This window comes from Apteryx mantelli, chromosome 22 (genome assembly GCF_036417845.1).
Source record: "Apteryx mantelli isolate bAptMan1 chromosome 22, bAptMan1.hap1, whole genome shotgun sequence".
NCBI lineage: Eukaryota > Metazoa > Chordata > Aves > Apterygiformes > Apterygidae > Apteryx > Apteryx mantelli.
In genome coordinates, this window is record NC_089999.1 from 6,717,293 (window position 1) to 6,737,061 (window position 19,769).

At 44.5% G+C, this 19,769-nt stretch overlaps 1 protein-coding gene across 1 annotated transcript; it reads left to right on the forward strand.

Moving 5' to 3' along the window:
- Nucleotides 1-189: 189 nt before the first annotated feature.
- LOC106497335 (3 beta-hydroxysteroid dehydrogenase type 7-like) lies at nt 190-15,503 on the forward strand. Its single transcript, XM_013958233.2, has 6 exons — nt 190-390; nt 4,675-4,830; nt 8,253-8,361; nt 12,808-12,907; nt 13,760-13,922; nt 14,957-15,503. The coding sequence occupies exons 1-6, from the start codon at nt 243-245 to the stop codon at nt 15,394-15,396; spliced, it is 1,116 nt and encodes a 371-aa protein (XP_013813687.2). The 5' UTR covers nt 190-242; the 3' UTR covers nt 15,397-15,503.
- Nucleotides 15,504-19,769: the final 4,266 nt, after the last annotated feature.

Here is a 19,769-nt window from a genome sequence, read left to right on the forward strand (position 1 = left end):
AGAGAGACCAGGTTTTGACTCTGTGTGGCACTGGTATGTCTGTGGCAGGACTTGTGTACTGAGCCAACAAAAACTTAATTTATATATAACTGGATGGAGTTAATGTTCAGCCAGTAACAAAATATGACAATTAAACTTTAGACTTGGTTCAGAAAATAGATTGGCTAAGAGACTAACAGCACATGGTAAGGTCTTGGCAGCAACTTTCTTGTTATTCCTCAACCACAAAAACATCTTCAAAAATGGATGGCGCCTGGGTCTACCTGGTGACAGGAGGATGCGGTTTTATCGGGGAGAAGATTGTAGAGCTCCTGGCTCAACAAGACTACGTCAAAGAAGTCAGAGTTTTTGATTCTGTACCAAGAGAAGAAGTAGAAAAATTCACCACAGGTAAGAAGAGTATCTTCTTATAGGTAGCAGCTTAACTCCTCCTCAAAAGACGGCTGTTACTATGTTGGAGATGCCACAGTTACTGGCATAGTAGGGCAAGAACCTGGCTTAAACATGCTTGAAGAATAACTTCCAGCTCAGAGAGGTTTTTAGCTCAGGACTAAATCAAAGCAAAATGATCCACAGAGAGTAACCTCAGCAAACATATCACAGGGAGGATCTAAGTCCCAGTTCAGGGATCGGTTATCTGGAGCAAGCTGCACACGAGGTACCTGACATGGGAACTCAGCTACCTGGTTACTTCTGCCCTCCAGACGAACGGCACGGGGACAGAAAACCGCACTACTGAACTGCTCCACCCAATTAACTGTTCACAGAAAACAACCCAAAAAACCCTGACAGTAATAGAATCAAGTTCAGAGTCTGCAACACAGATTGTGAAATACATTTCTGAAATAATTGAGAGGAACCTATAGTCATACTGTGCCGTGCATGAGGTGAAAAGGTGAGTCTCAGTAAACTGGTTTGTTAAAGAAATTAATCCATTTGATCATATTCTGAGAGCTGCTTTCTAAATGTTTCACCAGAGTTGATTACAATGAGATACATTGGGAAAAGCAACCTGTTTTACTGGATTCAAGAATACCCACCCAAAACAAGCCAATACAGCTCGGCACAGTTAACAGCGTATTGGCCAAGCCTTCAGTCTTACTTGCCATCAGAGAAAAAAATGTTAAGGGAGATCCTATCCATTAAGAGATATTAATAAAGAGGAGATAAGCTTAACATGAGTTAAAAGACTCCTCACTGCTAATTGCTAAGCAAGTCCCCTCCATCTCCACCAGCCTCAAAACACCCACAGGCATCAGAGCCAGCGCAGTGTGGTAGTGGGCAGGATTGCCCACTGGAGCCAACCCCCTACAAGAAGGTGTTCATAAATATGCAATTTTCTATCTACCTCCTATGCAACCATGTTTTTTGGGCCACCCTGCCTGGAAAACCTCCTCCTCTTTCAAAGAGGAGGTGCTCTTTCGAAGGTTCTGTGTCATATAAAATTCCCCAAGCCCCTTTCGCCTCCCACCCACTCCTGCCTCACGCGACAGCTTCAAAGACCCAGCTGAACTTTCTGTTCTGCTCCCAGAGAAACACCACTATTACAAACCCTCCCCCAGCAGACGAACCCACCAGACTGGTTTCCCTAGGCTTCAGGTATCCAATTGCCTTAAAAGTACCCATAATTAAGCAACAGCCATCAAACCTTAAGGACCTCCCATAATCCCCGCTCTAGGAGAGGCAACACAGCTCTGGGAGCAGATGCCCAGTGCCACAAAGAATCATAGTGAAATAAGGCAGGATTAACCTCAAGGGGCCATCCCCTCCCTCCCTTCGCCCCAAGGAAGGATCTGCTTGGCCATGATGCTCCTCACGGGTGGTTTTCTGACCTGTCCCTAAGCCATCTCGGGCAGCCTATTTCCGCACCGGCAGGCCATGTTTTGCACAGTTTAACCTGCAATTTAAGTTCTTAACTTCTTGTCCAACCTTACAGGTAGAAGAGGTTAATTCTATCTTTTTTTCTGCAACAATCTTTACGATTTGAAAACTGACTCTTTCCCTTCCATACTGTTTTGCCCTTTAGGCTAGACCGGCTCTCAAGCTTTCCTTCCTCCCTCCCAGTTCACGCTTTCCGTACCTCTGGGCACCCACTGCTCTCTTCTGGGAAAGCGGCGCTGAGGGCTAGGCAGAGACGCCAGCTGCGGCCTTCCCAATGCTGACTAAAGCAGAAGGATTTAATTCTTCTGTCCTGCAGACTATGCTCATATTTATGCCTGTCAGTACAATTATGCTCTTTTCACAATTGCAAGATGCCGCTGACGCGTGATCAGCTTCTGAGCCATCCTGGCCCAGCCTAACTCTTTTACAAAGACCTGCTGCCTCTTCCCCGCTGAGCCCAATACCTCTCTTTGTCCCCATCAAATTTCACCGATTTTTTTTCAGACCACTGCTCCATGAGTTTTGATCAGCTCAAATGCTAATCCTCCAACCTACTTCCAGTCACTCCCAGTTTGATGTTATCTGCTGATTTAATGAACAAACCTGCCTGATTCTTGATGAAAACAACAAAAAGAATCAAATACAGGAATAAGCCCTGAAGAATAAGCCCCCACCACAGCCGGCAAGACTCTGGGAACAGCTATCCAACCAGTTTTGTCCCCACCCTACTGTGGCTTACTATAAACCATATTTTGCTAGCTCACTTATGAGAATGACACCGAGTTTCCAAAGCCCTTCTTCTAAAGTCAAGATAGATGACATCTACCTGTTCTGTTGTATCCATAAGGCCTGTTAACTTGTCAGAAGAAAAAAAGGAGATTTACATGATGTGATTTGTTCTTGACAAATCTATGTCAGCTGCTACTATTCTCCTTGTTATCCTCAGGTGCTTACACAAATGTTGCTTAAGTATGTGTGTCTGAATTCTCTGGGTTTGAAATTAAGCTGTTCTACAATTTCCTAGCATACTTTGCCTCCTCTCTAAACATAGGTGCTTTGTCTGCCCTATTGCAGTCTTCCAGTGTCTCCTCCAAAAGTTCTCTAAAGTAACTAATAACACTGCAATTACAGCCATTGTTACCATTTTCTCCCGATTGCGGGGACACCATAAGCTCTTTAGTAGGCCTGCGTAACGCTCATCAGGCCTCATCAGTCTGAAAAATCCTCTTCACGCTTTCTGCCTTGTATCCTCCCTATTTTTGGCTGAGCTCTCAGCATTCTCTTGCTGCTCTTAATTGCACCAGCTGCCTTAAGACAGTTGATGCAAAAAAGCTACTTAACACTTCAGCCCTGTTGGTTACTGGCTTTCCCTTACCACTGCATAGCAGCAAAACCCCCCCACCATGAGACTACTTGCACTCTCTTCCCCCCTTCATTGCTAGCAGAGATGTTCATGCATCTTCCTCTGCATGATAGTCCTCCAAGCAAGTGTATTCACCTCTGCTACACAAGGTAATGCTTTCTCTCTTTTCTCTTCTATTCTCTTGAATAGAATTGTAACCTTTAATATTAACTATCGTGGTCCTAGGAGCTATTTCACCAAATCTCTGTTATGCTAATTGAAGGATCAGCTTGATCCTTTTGCAAGACTTCCACCTCTTTCTACCTCCCGTACTTCTTGCCAAACAGAAACATGCTCAGCCAGCCAACCTACCATCCTGATTTTTGCCCCTCCTGTGAATGCTCGAAGAATAACTGTTTGTTCACACCCTTGTCCAGGTAGCCGTTCACTGAGGGTTTCCATGTCACAACACTTCCACAGCTGCAACCACAGACCCTCCCTGTGAGCTGCTCACACGCTCTGTCCGTCGGAAATCACTGCTCCGAGCCCTGGCCTCGCGGGGCTCTCCGGGAAGCCTCGAGCCCCAGGGCAGCAGCGGCAGCAGCAGCTCTTCTTTCCAAAGCAGTCCTGTGACTGCTGCTTCTGGCTTGTTACAAAAGGCTCACAGAGCACAGCTCTTCAAGTCTCAGCTTCTTGCTGGCATATTCCCAACTACAGGAAAGGAGAACGGGAAAAATTCTACCTAAGTATTACAACACTCTCAAAGCAAGAAAATTAGTAGTAGATGTCAACAATAGCCATGTATGGAACAGCTATTTTGAGAGAGAAGAGGGAAAGAAAAGGAGAGATAGGAAGAAAAAAAAAAAAAGCTTCTGAATAGCTCAAAAGAAGGAATTTCCTATGAAAAATTTTAACCTATCTATTACATTATTTGTCCTCCACATCTAAAGTAGTTGCAAATTTAAAATTCTGTGCAATGTCTACAGAGCTCACTTGCTGTTATTCCCACCAAGCTCTGCAAGCCTGCTGCCTTAAGGAAATTGTCTGGGACAGCTTCATTCATTCACACCTATTGGAGCAAGTCCTCCAAGCAGTCGCATCTCCGGGCCTAACATCTCCAGTTCTGGCTCAACACTACCCTTGGATGCATGCTAGATAATTGCAATGAAAGCCACAGTTATTCTGCCCCACAGTTGGTATAAAATGGCAGTGTGCTATGCTGAATTAAGCCAGATAAAGATCTGGCTCCTTGGTGTTCAAAAAATAGGGATGTATCTTCCCCCAGTGTGATGTATTTAAGTTGTATATAGCTAGTTAGACTGTGCTTCAGCTTGCCCTGCAGAGAATAAAGGTTTCCAAGCAAGATCCTCATTCTGCAAGAAGGTGGGGATGCTGTTTTGTAATTTTTTTTTTATTATTTCTGCATCTATGGTTATATTATTTTTCTCCAGCTACCACTCATGTGACAGTGATGAAAGGAGACATCCGAGACTACAATCTGCTCCTTGCTGCCATGCAGGGCGCTCACGTGGTTATTCACACAGCTGCTATCGTGGACTACGGAAACACTGTACCCTTCTGGGAAATGAGAGCTGTCAACGTTGGGGGTAAGCTCCTCAAAACAAGCAATTAAATACAGAACTATATTCACGCACCTTGGCGTGGGGTCATACGAGAAGCTACGACATATGTGTCCTCTCTGATGTAGTTTTCCTTGCCCCGGTGTTTCACAAGCACCACCCTGCCAGGAGACGAGAGAGGTGCCCACCACCTTCCCTGCCCAGCAGGCAAGTTTCTGCTTTTGCCCCTCTGACCCGTGTGCAGGGCAGACCGTATTGCCCCTCTCCACTGCTAAAGGTACATCTTACTTAAAAAGTCAAATTGGGACCCAGATATTGTACAGTTACTCTCGTCAGCGCCATAACTTCCACCAACAGCACTGAGTTGATATGGCAATACCACTAGAGTGATAACACAGCACAGTGACTTAGGAACACAAGCCCTGGACCAAGATCCTGTTGTGCAACATGGTTCAGAAATGCAGAATAAAAAAATGACCCCCTGCTCTAGATAGCTTATGACTTTCCCAGGGATTTCCCCCAAAGCATACACTATATACCAGTACAAGACTATTTATACCAGTTAAACGGCATCCACGCTTTCTTGAGAGTGTGATGTTATTCTAATTAGAGTCACACAGTTCACAACTATTGTGTATCTACCAGCCACGCATAAGAGAGCTACTCTTCAACGTTTTCTTCTGATCACCAACAGCCAATTTCACGTTAGGTGCAAGATCTGCTTAAAGAAAATTTGTTCATAAATCTAGGAAATAAGCACGGGCTATAAAAATAATGAAATCCCTATTATAGCAGCAATTCCAATGGCACCTCAGGCTGTTAGCTACTAAAATAATTGTTAACCACAAGGAAGGAGTTTTATACATACATACATATATATATATATCTCAAACTCGATTACTGCTTAGGGCTTCTACTATTTACTGATACATTCAAGGGCAACATTTAAATTCCAGCCTCCTTTTCATTGCTGTTGTTGTTTTCAAAACCAGATGCTTTTAAGAGCCTGTACTGTGTATGTGCACCAAGAATATTCAGAGCCTGAGGGTTCCTACTGTCTTTTAATGGCTTTGTGAGATCTTCCTCTTCATTGTCTGCTCGCTATGAGCAAGGTACTTTACTATAGTGAGGTTTTTACAGATAGCAATGAACTTGGAGAACTTCCCTATTCGGCAAATCAAACCCCTTGCAGATGTTTGTGACTACCCCAGAAAATGGCACACAACAAGCTTTTCCAAAGTAGCTAGTGATTCGGAGTGCCTTTTAGAGGAGCACAGTCTGAGGTGCCTTAATGGGAGCCTTATTTTCAAAGACAAACCGTTCTGCATTTCTGCATTCCCTTGGATGGTTTATGTAGATCCTTCCTAAAATGAGGCTGCTGCCCTCACTAGCACTTCTCAAAATCTTGAACTGCAAGGTTATTCTAAAGAGTTTTTCACTAAAATCACATCAGGTAAAAGAATAAAAATGAACTGTATTTGATATCTGCTGTAGACTTCATGGGGGGAAAAAAAAGAGTCAAGAAAGGTCATTGTACAATCCTCTAGCCAGCTCCTCTATTACTCAGGCCACAGAAACTCGTCCAGTTACTGCCTTAAGCCCAGTAATTTGTGGCTAAATTGGACTATACTTTTCCAAAAGAGTTTTGCCTAGATTTAAGCACTCCAAATTAATGGGCTATCTATCATGTCTTTCAGCAAGCCATAACAATGCTTAATAATAGTAATGTGGCTATTACCACATTACCAGCAATTACCATTTCTGGCAACATTTACATCTTCTGTTTTGATTTTCTCCTAAGTTTCAACCACTGGTTACTGAATCCTGTTACAGTCTTCTTGACTAGACTGAAGAGCTCTCTCCTGTAAGAATTATTTTTTCCATCTAGTCACTTAAAGACTTTCTAAGCTGCTTTTTGTTAAGCTGAATGGATTTTAACTCAGCTTTTCCGGTGATGTTTCTCTACAGGGGTTCTCAGTTAACTTTGCATATTGTGATAGGCTAATGGGAAGTAAATTGATTATTTTCCACTGGGTGTTCATATTGAGTCAAGCCCTCGGAAATCATCCTCAGCCCAAGACTTCCTTGACAATTTCAGATCGTGCCCTCAACAACAACAAAGAGAATAGATAAACCACAAACCCTCCAAGCAAGATCTTCAGCAAGGCTCAAGGGCAGAGCCTGATTATCTAGGTATAAATAGTATGGAGATTTCTGGGAACCAACCTTATGAGCAGCTTCCTTAAAGATCTGTCTTATCAGATTTGAAGGCCCTCAAGACACAGCCATAGTTTTGCTGTTGTCATTGAGGTTCTGGTAGAATAACTTCAACCAAAATCATGAGGAATGCAAAAACCCTTGCTGGAGGAGTCATAAATCATTAAACCAAACCAAACCAAACCCCAGCACCCCAAAACCACACACAAACCCACAAGTTCGACCAGAACAAGCATACATACTGCCCTAAGTATTGATTAATCTGACTGCTGTTTGGTTAATACATTACCTGAAGCAAACCAGTTACAAACAGCTCCCACTCAAGCAACAAAAGCTCAGCTCTTGAGAAGCTGTAAAACCAAGATATGAAATCAGCCACTTTTTGGGTTGTCCCTAACATGCACAAAACAACTAGGGCTGAATCATTACAAGCTCAGATTGATGCTGGATTTTACTACCTTCATTCTCACAAAATCAACCTTTATTCCTGTACACAGGCACTGTTCCTGGAAGAAAATAAATGCTTGCTACAAACAAGGATGACAAAAATTGTCTTTGAGCTTTTGGTACCAAGTGAAACTTCTATTCCGCTATTTCACAGGGGAGATTCAGCAGTGAACTACATTAAACATATTACAAGAAACTTCTACCTTTCTCAGCCATGCTCAATCTGAACCATGCTTTAGATTCACCCGCATTTCATGTACATTTGTAAGCCACCCCCACTATTTTATTTAGTCTTGCGTTTACCAGGAGTCTGTCGCAATTGTTTCACCCAGTAGCCCACGATCCATTGCAGAACTTCTGAAGAATAATATATGCTAACTAAAACAGCAAGCCTTTTGTCACGAGGCTGCAATTCACCTCTTGACAGACTGGCCGTGAATGAAAAAAAGCTGGAAAACACGAAGCTTTGTTCTGTTTAGCTGAAGACCTCCTCAACTTCCTTTTTTAGTAACTATTAAGCCCAAGTTATGTCAGCTGTTAATAGCCACAGAGGTTAAGCCACATTATAGCTTCAAGTGTAGCTGCTACTCTCATATTATAAGCCATCCAAGCCTGTACAAATGCACCAGAGGAACTGCAGCCTTGACTCACGGCTTTACATCTGTTCAGGCAAAAAAAAGATGGATCTCGGTCCAAGTCAGAATCTCAAGCTTGGAAATCTGTTGGCTTGCATACTAGGAACCAAGGCAAGGGGGATAACATGTCCTTCCCAACACGCCCCACAGGTACTGAGAACGTGTTAAGGGCCTGCTGTGTACTGAACATCCCGTATGTTGTCTATACAAGCTCCATTGCCGCCGTGGGACCCAACACTTCACACGAACCCATGTTCAGGTAAGGCTAAGCAGATCTATTCCATCACTCTGGATTTCCAGAATAAACAGCAATGAAGCTGCAGTCAGATGGAGATTTTTTGTTGCGACTCCAAAGGAAAAGACATGTTTTCCCTTCCTGACTGCTCTTGACTCCTCTTTTCTTTCTTGAAAATCCTTCTTTGCTGCTCTTCGCTTTCAGGAATCACACCTCTGAAACCCAGCCTAAACTTTATTAGTGGATACCACTAATTGAAAGAGTTGGTGGAGAGACATATGACCCAACTGCATCTCCAGGCTCTGCCCCCCATATGCAGGGCCCTGCTCCACAAAGCTCTGAGATCTATCTGTTTTGGATTTGAGCTCAGGGGTAATCTTTACAGTCAGTCACAGGTTCCCCAACGATCCCTGCCCGTTATTTTGTGCTCTGCTCAAGTCCAGAGAAAACCAGCTGGCCTTTCAAGCAGGACCTGGGAGTGCACAGATGAGTTTTTAGTAATTGTTCAAGTTTTGCGACAAGCTCAAGTTTCTCTCGGCCTTGAGCGAGATCAAGTTTTCACACACGCCTCACATCTCATTACACAGTGAATCGATCCAGAGGGCAGGTGATAGCCTGCTGTTACCAACCCACTTTCCCTCCTCTTTTCAGCTCCACAGTGAATTTCCAGCAAGCCTGTACCATCTCCTATTATCAAAAAAAGATCAAATGTATACAGACTATTTTAAAGTAGCGCTACCTCAGAAGAAGGTTAGTTGACAACATTTTCTTAGGAGACAGATGCAATTGGTGTGAAATTGCCCTGCAGTATTCCTAAGAATTACGCTGTCTTCAGCCAGGGTCTGACCTGATCTTCTTCATAAGCTTCTTCTCTCACTGTTTGTGCTGTACTAGGCTCAGAGAAACACCGATAACACGGCCATTGCCACACCGGCCCATCTCTCACAGACAGTACCCACAGCTGTAACAGCACCTGTAAATCACACTCTCTTATCCCTCCAAATCCTTTCTCCTGGTGAGATGCCAACTCCCAGACTCTGCATTTTTGGGCATTACGCTCACCCCATCTCTTCTGTAGGTGGCTCCTCCCAGAAGAAGTAGCAGAGGTTTTGAAAACCCCTTGAAGCAAAGGTGGGATTTGGAGCAAGGTTGGAGGATTATTTTGCTTACATATCACTGGTTTCCAGAATTGACTTTCACAATCAACTGACAATCCTCCTGCTCAGGACTCAAGATCAGGATACATTTTGTATCCACAGGGCCCTGCATGCAGCATCAGGACTTGGACCTTGAGAACTGGACTGATATTTCTGAAGACTGAGAGCGCATGTTTTAGATTGAATTTTTAGTCAGCTAGAGATATCTGCAGTTTGATACGTGCCACTGTAAGGCTCCTTGCTGAGTTCAAGCATGGTTGTGTCTACACAGACTGCTCAGACCCTGGAAACTTGTGTGCAAGGGGAACTGGCTCAAAGTCAAGTTCTGTCTCTACAGGCAGCCAGTCTAGACACAGCTGGCTTGAGTCATTTGGCTCTAGAAATTCAAGCCCAGCTAGAAAAGGCTGTTTCAGACATAACTTAACACGACCTATAAACCTAAATTTCATATTAACAAGTAAGCGAAAGCATAGCCCAGTTGTTTTGAAAAGTATTCAAGCACCCAAATCCACAGAAATAAATATGCCTGGCTTATGAAAAGAATCCATGAGAGCAAAAAGTCCTCCATCCACTTGGGAATGTATTTGAAGCTCTGGTGTCACTGAAAAGCTACGGAATTTGGTCATTAGCATATCTAAGTCATTTCTAAAACTGGATGTGGGCACATGCACACCCTTGTTAAAGTTTTAGTACTTGCCACCTAAGAGATGAATGTTAACAGGCATTTTGGAAAATTTACCCCAATTCTTGCTTGAGAGGACAGTCCGTTGGCTTGCAATAATGCCCAAATGGGCATGAGCACTAACCCATCCAGGCTGATGCTTCTAGTGCTGCATACGAACATCCTTCCCCACCTCAAATGCAAATAAAACTGTCACCTAGAGCCTTTAACTCATTTTGCAGAACATGCTCAGGTCCCTCCATGGTGCAAGGAGGAAGCCTGTCCGGTAGAGTGGTCCTCATTCTCCAATGATTTTGATGTTAAACTAAATTAAGGGAATTACATCATGTAAAGTGAGAGAAGAGTCAGGCCTCTGGTCAAAAACTACACCGGTTGTCTCCACAGGGAACCCAGTGACGGCTGGGAAGCCGCACAATATGGCTCCGTCTCCCAGGCTGAAAACACAGGTGATGCGGCTTTCCCCTCCGCTTCTTCCTTTTCTCGTCTCCCCTGTCCCCACCCAAGCTGTTCTGCTCTTCTCCCTCGCAGCTCCTGATCCAGCCTTTCTTTCTTCCTTTTTCCTTTGCTCCATCCCCTTTCTCCCTCATTCCTCGTATAATTTTATTTAACTCACTTTTCCGTGCTGGGGAATTGACACAGACAAAGCATGATTAGTCTCCGGACAGGCTGATGGGTGCAGGGATAACGCTAACACCTCAGCAGCCGACAATAATAGAAAATGCCTCTGTCAGTCTCAATCCCTCGGAGACAGCCGCCGCCGAGATACCTTCTGACAATGCTGCTCCAGTCTTATTAGCGTTCAGCTATCTGTGATCGTTTTGAAAAGCAAGAGCATTATGCTGAGCTTTTTGTTACTGCCGAGCTTCAGAGGGGGGTGGGGGAACGCAAACAGGAGCAGGGCCCGGCGGCCCCCCAACCCAACGGCAGCCACGTCGCCCCTCTGTGACGCTGCTGCTTTTTTAAAAGCTTTGCAAGGGGAGAGAGAGAGAGAAAAAAAAATCAGATATAAAAAAGAAAGCAATTAAAACTAGAACTTCTAAATAACCCCCTAATTGTCTTGGGCCTCTCCCCGGCACAGAACAAACCGTGCACAATCAATCTTTTGTCTCGGCTTGTTTTCTAGTTTGTCTCCCGCTCACCACCCGTAAACACCGGGAAGGGGAGGAGGGTTTTGCAATAAAAGCACGGGGCGTGCAGGGAGGCTGGACTGCCGTTGCTGCAGCACAAGACGGCCCTGATCTCAGCCGGGATATCTGACACGCAGGATACCAGACTGCTAAATAGGCAAGAGAACAGCAACCACGTTACCCGCTTTTCCTACATGGAGCTCTGAGCACAGAAAAGACCACGCAAGTCTCCTCTCCTGAGGCCCAGTGTTTGCCCCAAAGTGCTCTGCCACACATTCACCGCGTGACCTTGTGACGAGGCACTTCACCTGTCCAAGACACACGTCCGAGCCCTGTCTGCAAAGGGAGGGCGGTAATACTTCATTGCCCCGTTTGCCTGGCATAGTGCGGTGCAGGGCCTTTGCCTAGTGAGCATTGCACTAGGAGAGCAAAATACAGAGCAAATTAACTTAAAAACATGCAGGAGGTCCCTGAGGTCTCCTGCGGCACTCTCGCAGCACACGGGAGGGAGAGGGAGCCGACACAGAGCTCACAATCCCGGGGGGGAGCATGTGGTCTCAGTGGATCGTCCTTCCCCGTGCTCCAGATGAACATTTTTCACGCCCCAGCTCCTCCTGAGCCCCCCGTATCCATTTAACTGAATCCCACAAGGGACAAGGATCGAGCTAGGACAACCGGGACAAAACGCTGGCGCCCTGGGGGGAACAACGCTGCTTTCTTGGTTCTCCTTGGAGCTATTTCAAGGTCTGTGTAGGCAATTACCTGTTAGGTCCCGTGGGCTTCCCTCCTTGCAGCTGTAAGTGAGGATGCGCAGCCAGCCAAGGAGGACGCTGCCTTCTTCCAAATGGCAACGACACGCGTGCCGCGCGGCCGCAACCCTGCTCACCCCCTCGGCGCATGCTTTCCTTGGGGGGACGAAGGAGTAATCCCAGCATAAATCAGCCGATCACACGTCTTCCCCGGGATCACCTAGCAGCTCAGTCAAGTCACCAGGAAACAGCTCCCAGTTCTCATCAACTCTATGAGAAAACTAAGCAGCAGCTTCTCCTTTCAGTTGATAGCTCATGAGAGGCTTTTCTCTACCTCTTATGAAAAACGAACCAGGATTGCTTTCATTTTTCTGCCCTCCATCTTCCTGTGCCATTTCCATCTGGCTCAGTCACTTGTGAGTCTCATAAAAAGGAAACCCCACTGCCTTCTGATCTGCCTGTCAGAATACTGTTTGCTTCCATCACATTGTATTAGACAAAAGCAAATCCACCTCTCTGAAATCAAACACCCGCCCTCAACTGCCTACAAACCCCACTTTCACCTAATCCCCCCCGAACCTCCCGGTATTTCTTGAGGCCTCATTTTCCCAGGCTGCAATGACGATCCAAGACTCATGCAACTCACTGCCGAAGGTAAGTCCCCAAAGAGCCGGGGATGTGGAGTTGGGACACATCCCTCAAAAGCCCTGAGCTCTGCTCCATGGTCACTCGCTGTCTCTCACAATCTGTTTCAGAGGAAACGAGGACACCAAATATAGTGGGGAAGTGGAGCTGCCTTATGGGAAGACAAAGGCCATGGCAGAAAAACTGGCAGCTGAAGCCAATGGAAGAAAGGTACAAAAGTCAACATCCCTTGTATTAGCACACGGGACTGGTGGAAGGAGAGAGCTAGGTAGAGAGACCCCACAACCCATTTGTAAGTAAATATCCAACTGCTGGCTTGACTTGATGTACAAAACTACACCGACCTAAGCTTATCAAAGCCTGATATTTCCACATCATTGGAAAGCTGACAAACCCTCAAAAGATCAAGACATGGCACTGCCCTTTGAACCTATGCTTAAACTCCATCAGAGCAGGATGTCAGAACGTGCTGTGTCCCAACTACCTGAATAAAGATGTCATTTTCAGACATGCCCGAGTGACTTAGGAATCAAAAGTATTACAGCACCTAAATTTAGCCACCTAACTAGCTAAGTTAGCTGGCTAGTCGGTTTGGACTCCCAGTTCAGTCAACTGACAGAGGAGTGCTTCTACAGGATAATTCAGACCATACACATCAGGCTTCTCTCCTAAATCGCTGTCTAGAGCTTTCCTCTCTCCTCGTTACAGTTTGAGGCTAGCCAGCCAGTTTAGCTAGCTTCATTTAATACCTTATTTTGGTTGCTGCAAATACTCCTTTATACTCAAATGCAAAACAGGTTAATGCTGCTAGGAACCTCCATCCAACATCTTTCAGCAAGCACCACAGAGGTGCAGGTGTGCTTTGGAAAAAATCAAACTGGGCACCTCCATGCACTTTTAGGCACCTAAACCAGACCCTAAATGTCCAGATCACTTTTGCAAAGGTTGACTCATCTATCCCAATTTCCCTAGCTCTTGGTTTTATCTGACACATCCAGCACTGCTTTGGAAGATTACACCTCTCCATCCGCCACATGCTAACGTCCCACCCTGATTTTACAGCTCAGCAACGGTGGGAAACTTGCAACCTGCATCATCCGGGCCAATACAGTGTATGGAGAGAAGGCAACGTTTCTTAAAGATTTGTATTTACTGGCCAAAGCCAGGAACGGTGTGTTGAACTACCTAGAACCTGAAAACACGGAGCGTAACTGCACATACGTGGGTGAGCGAGTGACTGATTTCTTTGCATGCGGTTCTACCAGACTGTTTTGGTCACAGGGGATTTTACACGTCAGCTTACCCATAATCTTCCAAGACAGAAAGAGATGAGTATGGTGAACAAACACAAATATTTTTATGACCGCAAAACTTGGTCTGGCTAAAAGAATTTTAAAAACAGTTGTTTACATTTTACTATTTTTCCTGGGAAAGGTCTTCTTTTTTTTCTTTCCTCTCAAAGTAGGAAAAACATTGTTTAGAAAACTGAAAAAAGAGTCAGTGGAAAAAAAGATAGAGATCTAATTTTTCTTTTTCCAGGGAAACATTTGAAGTCATATAGGGACGAGAGAGAAATTCAGGCAATACTTTTAAAATGCTGTTTAGTTTGAAAAAAACATCTTTTCATTAAACAAAACTAAACTAACACTATTTGTAAAATTAGGGAGAGCAGTCCTTGAAAAAAAGGTTTGCACTACCCGATTTTAGAGATTATAAGAGGCTTTGCTTACAAAACCTACAGAAAAAGTTTGTTTTGTTGTTGAACACATTACAGGGGAGTATAATTCACTATTAAATCACACGGGCTTTTAGTTATTTCCGTGGAGCTCACTTACATGTCTTCTTCCAAAAATGCAGATAACAGTAGTCTTAAAATGCTGTTGAAGAAGAATCAGGCTTAGATAAATCAAATGACTTGTTCAAAGACTCACAGCAAAGCCAGGAATAAAATGTGAGAGCCCTGCCTCCGATTCATCCTATTCGCACTACAAAACACTGCCCTTTCACTTCCCCTGAACCAGTATCACAAGGAACGTTAATTGTCCAGCTCAAAGGGGGGACCAAAGGTTTAAAGGACCTTGGAGGTCTGGATTAACTACTTGGTCTCTCCACAGTGAAGCTGAGTATGAGTGATGAGTGCTCTGCCTCCTTCACAGAAGTGAGGCCGGCCGACCCAGGGCATTCACACACTCCTACGATAAACGGGCAAAGTCAGCTCCTCCTGAACTCCTGTTCCTCTCTGCCTCTTTTTTTCTCCAGGGAACGTCGCATGGATGCATGTTCTCGCAGCAAGGAACTTGCAGCTGAAACCAGACCTACTTGCTGGACAAGTGTATTATTCCTATGATGACACTCCGACAAGAAAAGGGTTTCTGATCAGGCATCAACTGTTGTCCTCTATGGACCCTTCAGTACGACTGGGCTCACGCATCCCTTACTGGAAGATGTGGTTAATAATACACTTGCACAGAATAATCAAGGTTCTCTTGTACCCTTTTTGGAAGCCGCAGCCTTTCCTAAACTTGCCTTTACTGAACACTATAGTCACCACCTTCTCCTATGAGACAGATAAAGCCTCCAGGCATTTTGGGTACAAACCCCTCTTCAGCTGGGCAGAGAGCAAACAGAGGACTGCGCAGTGGTTGAAAGCAACTACAGGAAACACGGGATCCCACCAGCTTCATGAAAAGGAGAACTAAGCAGCACGTTTTGGAGAAAGAGAGAGCTTATCACATCAACAAGTTTCATCTAAATTTCACAACACACACAACTCCTGGGCAGGAATTTTGCAAACACCAGCAAGTCCCTACACAGACGGAGAGTGAGCAAAACTCTCTGGCCGCAGGTATATACCCTTGCCATACCAGCAAGTCCACTGTTTTAAGTGCTATATGAAAAAAACCATGGTGCATCTGAAAGCATCCTCTTGCCATGATGCAGACACAGTGATGTATGGACAGACGCAGGTCTCACTGGCCTTGCTCATTCCAGCAATGCCACCCCTGTGCTGGGATCACCCATGGGAACAAGGAACACACAATTAGAGGAGCGATGGCACTCAGCAAACACATTTTTTAGTTTAGTTTACCAGTTTTGCTCCACAGCCCAAAGAACCTCCATCTCTTTCCATACTAGGCAAATGGACCAACTCCCTTATCCAGAGCTCAAGCAGCTAAGCAGGATGGCTAACATGCTCGGGGGGTCTTCAGTGATAATTCCTGGGGAAGGGCAGGAAAGCCCAGAAAGATCTTTCAAAGTTTTAAGGTTTAATAGAAAATTTAGAAAATAAATAGAAAAAAAAAAGATTTTCTCTTTTCCAGAGCCACCTCTTTTCCAAAGTTCTTATTTTTCTTAACCTGTGGGATATTATATCTCTTTTCAAATATTGTATCTACTAAAAGAAATGTATAATCTCTTGCACTAACAATGCATTGGTTGAGTTACACTCTAGCTGTACAGCTGGAGACCTGATAACTACAAGCTGAGCAATGTGCTGCAGATAGTTTGTAGCTCCAGTGCTATAACCTCGCAGCACGCTAGCGGCTAGGCAAAACAAACTAAATCCCGCGTTCAACCATCACACTGGCAGACAGGAACTTTAGTGAAGGCCTCAGGGGCTGTATTTATGCTAAATAATGCCTGAACTTCAGAAACTAGAGGTTATTTTAACTCATTCCATTACGCCGGAGCTGCACAGTCCGTCAGGGAACAACGCTGCACAGATGAGATTTTTCTAACACAGATGGGACGGGCGCTTACAGAGAATTTGCAGCAAAAATTCAAGGCACAATGACGACTGTGGTTCGTATCAGGTTACCAGCTCCTCTATTTTTAGGACATACAGAGAGACTGGTAAACCTGTATCCAGCACAACAGAGATTTCAGTTTTCACTTCAACTTGGAGAAGTGGGAAATTTCTCCAATACCTGTTTAAATTTAAAATTAATCCTATTAGCATCAAGCTGTTTAAAGTACTTCCGTGTTTTATGAACATGTAACCCCCTCTCAATTTTTCCTACAATGAAAATGCATGCATCCGCAATAAAGGCTTGTTTTAATTAAAGAGCCCTCATCCTCACGGAAAAAGCAAGTTTCAGCATGACATGTTTGATAGAAATGATCAAAATTCGCTTCTTGTTAGTTACAGTAATTACCCGGTAATGAAAGCAAAGCAATACTGCGCGAGGTGCCAAGTTAACTTCATTGAAATTCACAATCACATGAGAATTCTCTGCAAAACGAGCTCCCAAACCAAAAATCACGTGCTCAGGTAATCCATGAATAATTCCACATAACAAATAAATTTCTCGAAAAAAAAATTGCAATCTGCTCCTCGAGAATTTGGGAAGGTGAAATGAACCGTGTAAATTACCAGTTACCTACGTTCTATCCTCGACCTATTTGTGCTGGGAGACTTTTGAGAAAGGCAATAATAAGGTTGTTGGGTTTTTTATTTCATAAGTAACCGTCTTTGCAGCTTTCTGTTATTATTCAAATGGTAGATGACAGCTTGCTGAGACTTTGACAAAGAAATATATATCCAATCTCTCCTGCACATTGCCAGAGCATCACCATGGTATAGCAACATTGACCTCGACAGATTTTAATGCTTCTGAAACCTCGGTTTTATGTTGCCAAAAAAGAGCCACTGGGTGGAGCTGCAAGTCCAAATGTGAGACAGGTAACTTTGCCTTAGGATTTCAAGTGTTGCAACAGCTTTGGCTTTAATTGGTTTTAAAAGAATCGAAAGACCTGCCTAGACAGCAAGGCTGATGGATGGGATGCCTGAGCAGCCGGGTTTGTCCTCAGCTTGTGGCATTTGGATTTGGGGACTTTTCTCTAGGCTGGCTGCATGCAGTCATCTTTTTATCTCCACGCAGTCATTTAATCAGAGAGACCTAGGAAATTATTTTTCCACTCATAACCCGTCAGAAATTAATAAAAGTTTGGTTCCTATTTTAAAAAATATATAATGAAACATGACATTCTGACCTTTGAAAAAACCTGCCTAGGCACAAGAGCTGATGCCTTCAGTCCCACTAAGAGCCTTCCGTATATTTGTTCGAGGGATTTGGAGCTGCTGAAGGTATCAGCTGGGATGCATAGGGTTGCTCCTGCCCCACTACTGCCCCAGAGATCGATGTTATATCATTGCTTGCCTGCCTTCAGGAACCTTGCTGGGCGCCTCATCAAGCTTTTCTACCTGTCCTGCTCATTAGCACCTATGATTTTGATGCTCATCAGGATGCAGATGACATGCAGGATCAGGTGCAAGTATTTTAGATGATAGTTATGTGCAAGGTCTTTCAAAAGGACCTGAATTAGTTAGCTGCTTAGCTCTTTCTATACCTTCCCACCTACCAAGCTTCGACAAAAGCAAGTAGAGGATTCCCTTTCCCTGCTCCTGGGAGAAGCGGGGGAAAAAGTTAGACAGCAAAGGCTCTGATCTGTTTTCCAAAAAGATGAGTAAGCTTCCTTTGGCTGCACTGCATTTTGGCTCCTAAAAGCTAATGCTGCTGCAGACTTCCTGTTAGATCCTTGATTTTATCAGATTATAACTTGTTTTCTCCTGGCAATGCTTTAATTCTTTCTCCTGCGCGGGGTTGTCATTGGTTTTTCTTTTCAGGGTCCCAGCCCTATTATGTAACAGCAGCAGCAAAAAAAGAGAGGAAAATTTTTTCTTCAGATCTGTTTTTACTTCTGGAGAGGAGCCTTTGTGCACAATTACTCATCCAAGAGATTCAGCAGGTATAACTGCTTCCCCCAGGGGCTCCATTATATAATTGGATTTCAGCCATACAAATTAAATCCTATCTTACCCCTTAGTTAAGCCAGGCAGTAAGTATTTAATGCTAATACCCCTGACAACTATTGCAGGGAGCAGCAGAGATGAAGCACAGAAGGGACGGACGCATGCGTCGTCTACTGACGGAGCAAGGGGAACGAGAAGAGAGTGCATCGACAGAAAGACACCTGCTATTTATTTAATCTGGCGAAACATCCCTGCTGCAAGCCATGGCGCCTGCCGGAGGAGCTGTTGGAGCTGCAACTTCGTTCTCCCCTGTTTTTCTGCCCTTCAACATTCCCATGCGTGCACTGAGCATTCATTTCCTCTCCCCCCAACACGCACATACATTCGGAGAGCCGCGTGCCTAACCCTGCTCGAGTTTCTATGGCAGTCTCTGTTCTTGTGCAACGTCTGAAAGAAGCGAGTTTGGCAATATTAAAACTCAAGCCAAACACACAACCGAGCAAAGAATCCCCAAAATAAAAGGAAAAGCTCAACCTGATTACTCATACATCTGCATTTTCTATTGCGTTCTGTCTTCTCTAGGCATGTTTCTTTTAGACAAAGCCCTCTGGGCAGAGACCATCTCTTTTGGTGTCTGGTACATCAGTCACAGAGTTAGTACATAGTAATAAAGGAAAACAGATTCATGGTAGGAGTTAAACCAGTCAGTCTGGTACCATAATTGGAACATAATCTCATATTGACAGTATTTAACACAGGATGTGCAGGGAACAGATGGCAGCGTGCCAGGCCTCAATCATTTGGCAAATATCGGAAAGATATTTTCTGAATCCAGCTTCTGACCCTCATCTCCAGTGTCAGAAGCCTTCCTTCCCCCAAACGGGCCTCGATCCACTCACTGGCCCAGGAAAAACGCCCAGCATAGCCGCGTACTTTGGAGTTTGCAGCCGCCCTGGCTAGTCCCTCTCTAATAGCATTTCCAGTGTTAAAGGTCTTCAGGGAAGATTAGAGAGAACTTGAAAAAGATTCTGCTGCTCGCTCCTACACCTGCAGGTCGCTCACCAGTCTTCGCCCTTGCAAGGTGAAGCACGTTTAGGTCCAAGCTGCCCCTTATCCCAGGGAGCTCTGCAGCGCGAGCGTGGGCACGTCCTCAGCTCTCCCGGGGCACGGGTACCGCGCTTCCTACATCCTACCACAGGAAGTTTAAATTGGTTTTTCTCTATTTTAGCAATTAATTTTCATTAATCAACTTACTGTTCAATGCTGCACTGTAATTCACAAGTTTTATGTATTATATGAATAAAAGTGCACATATATTTT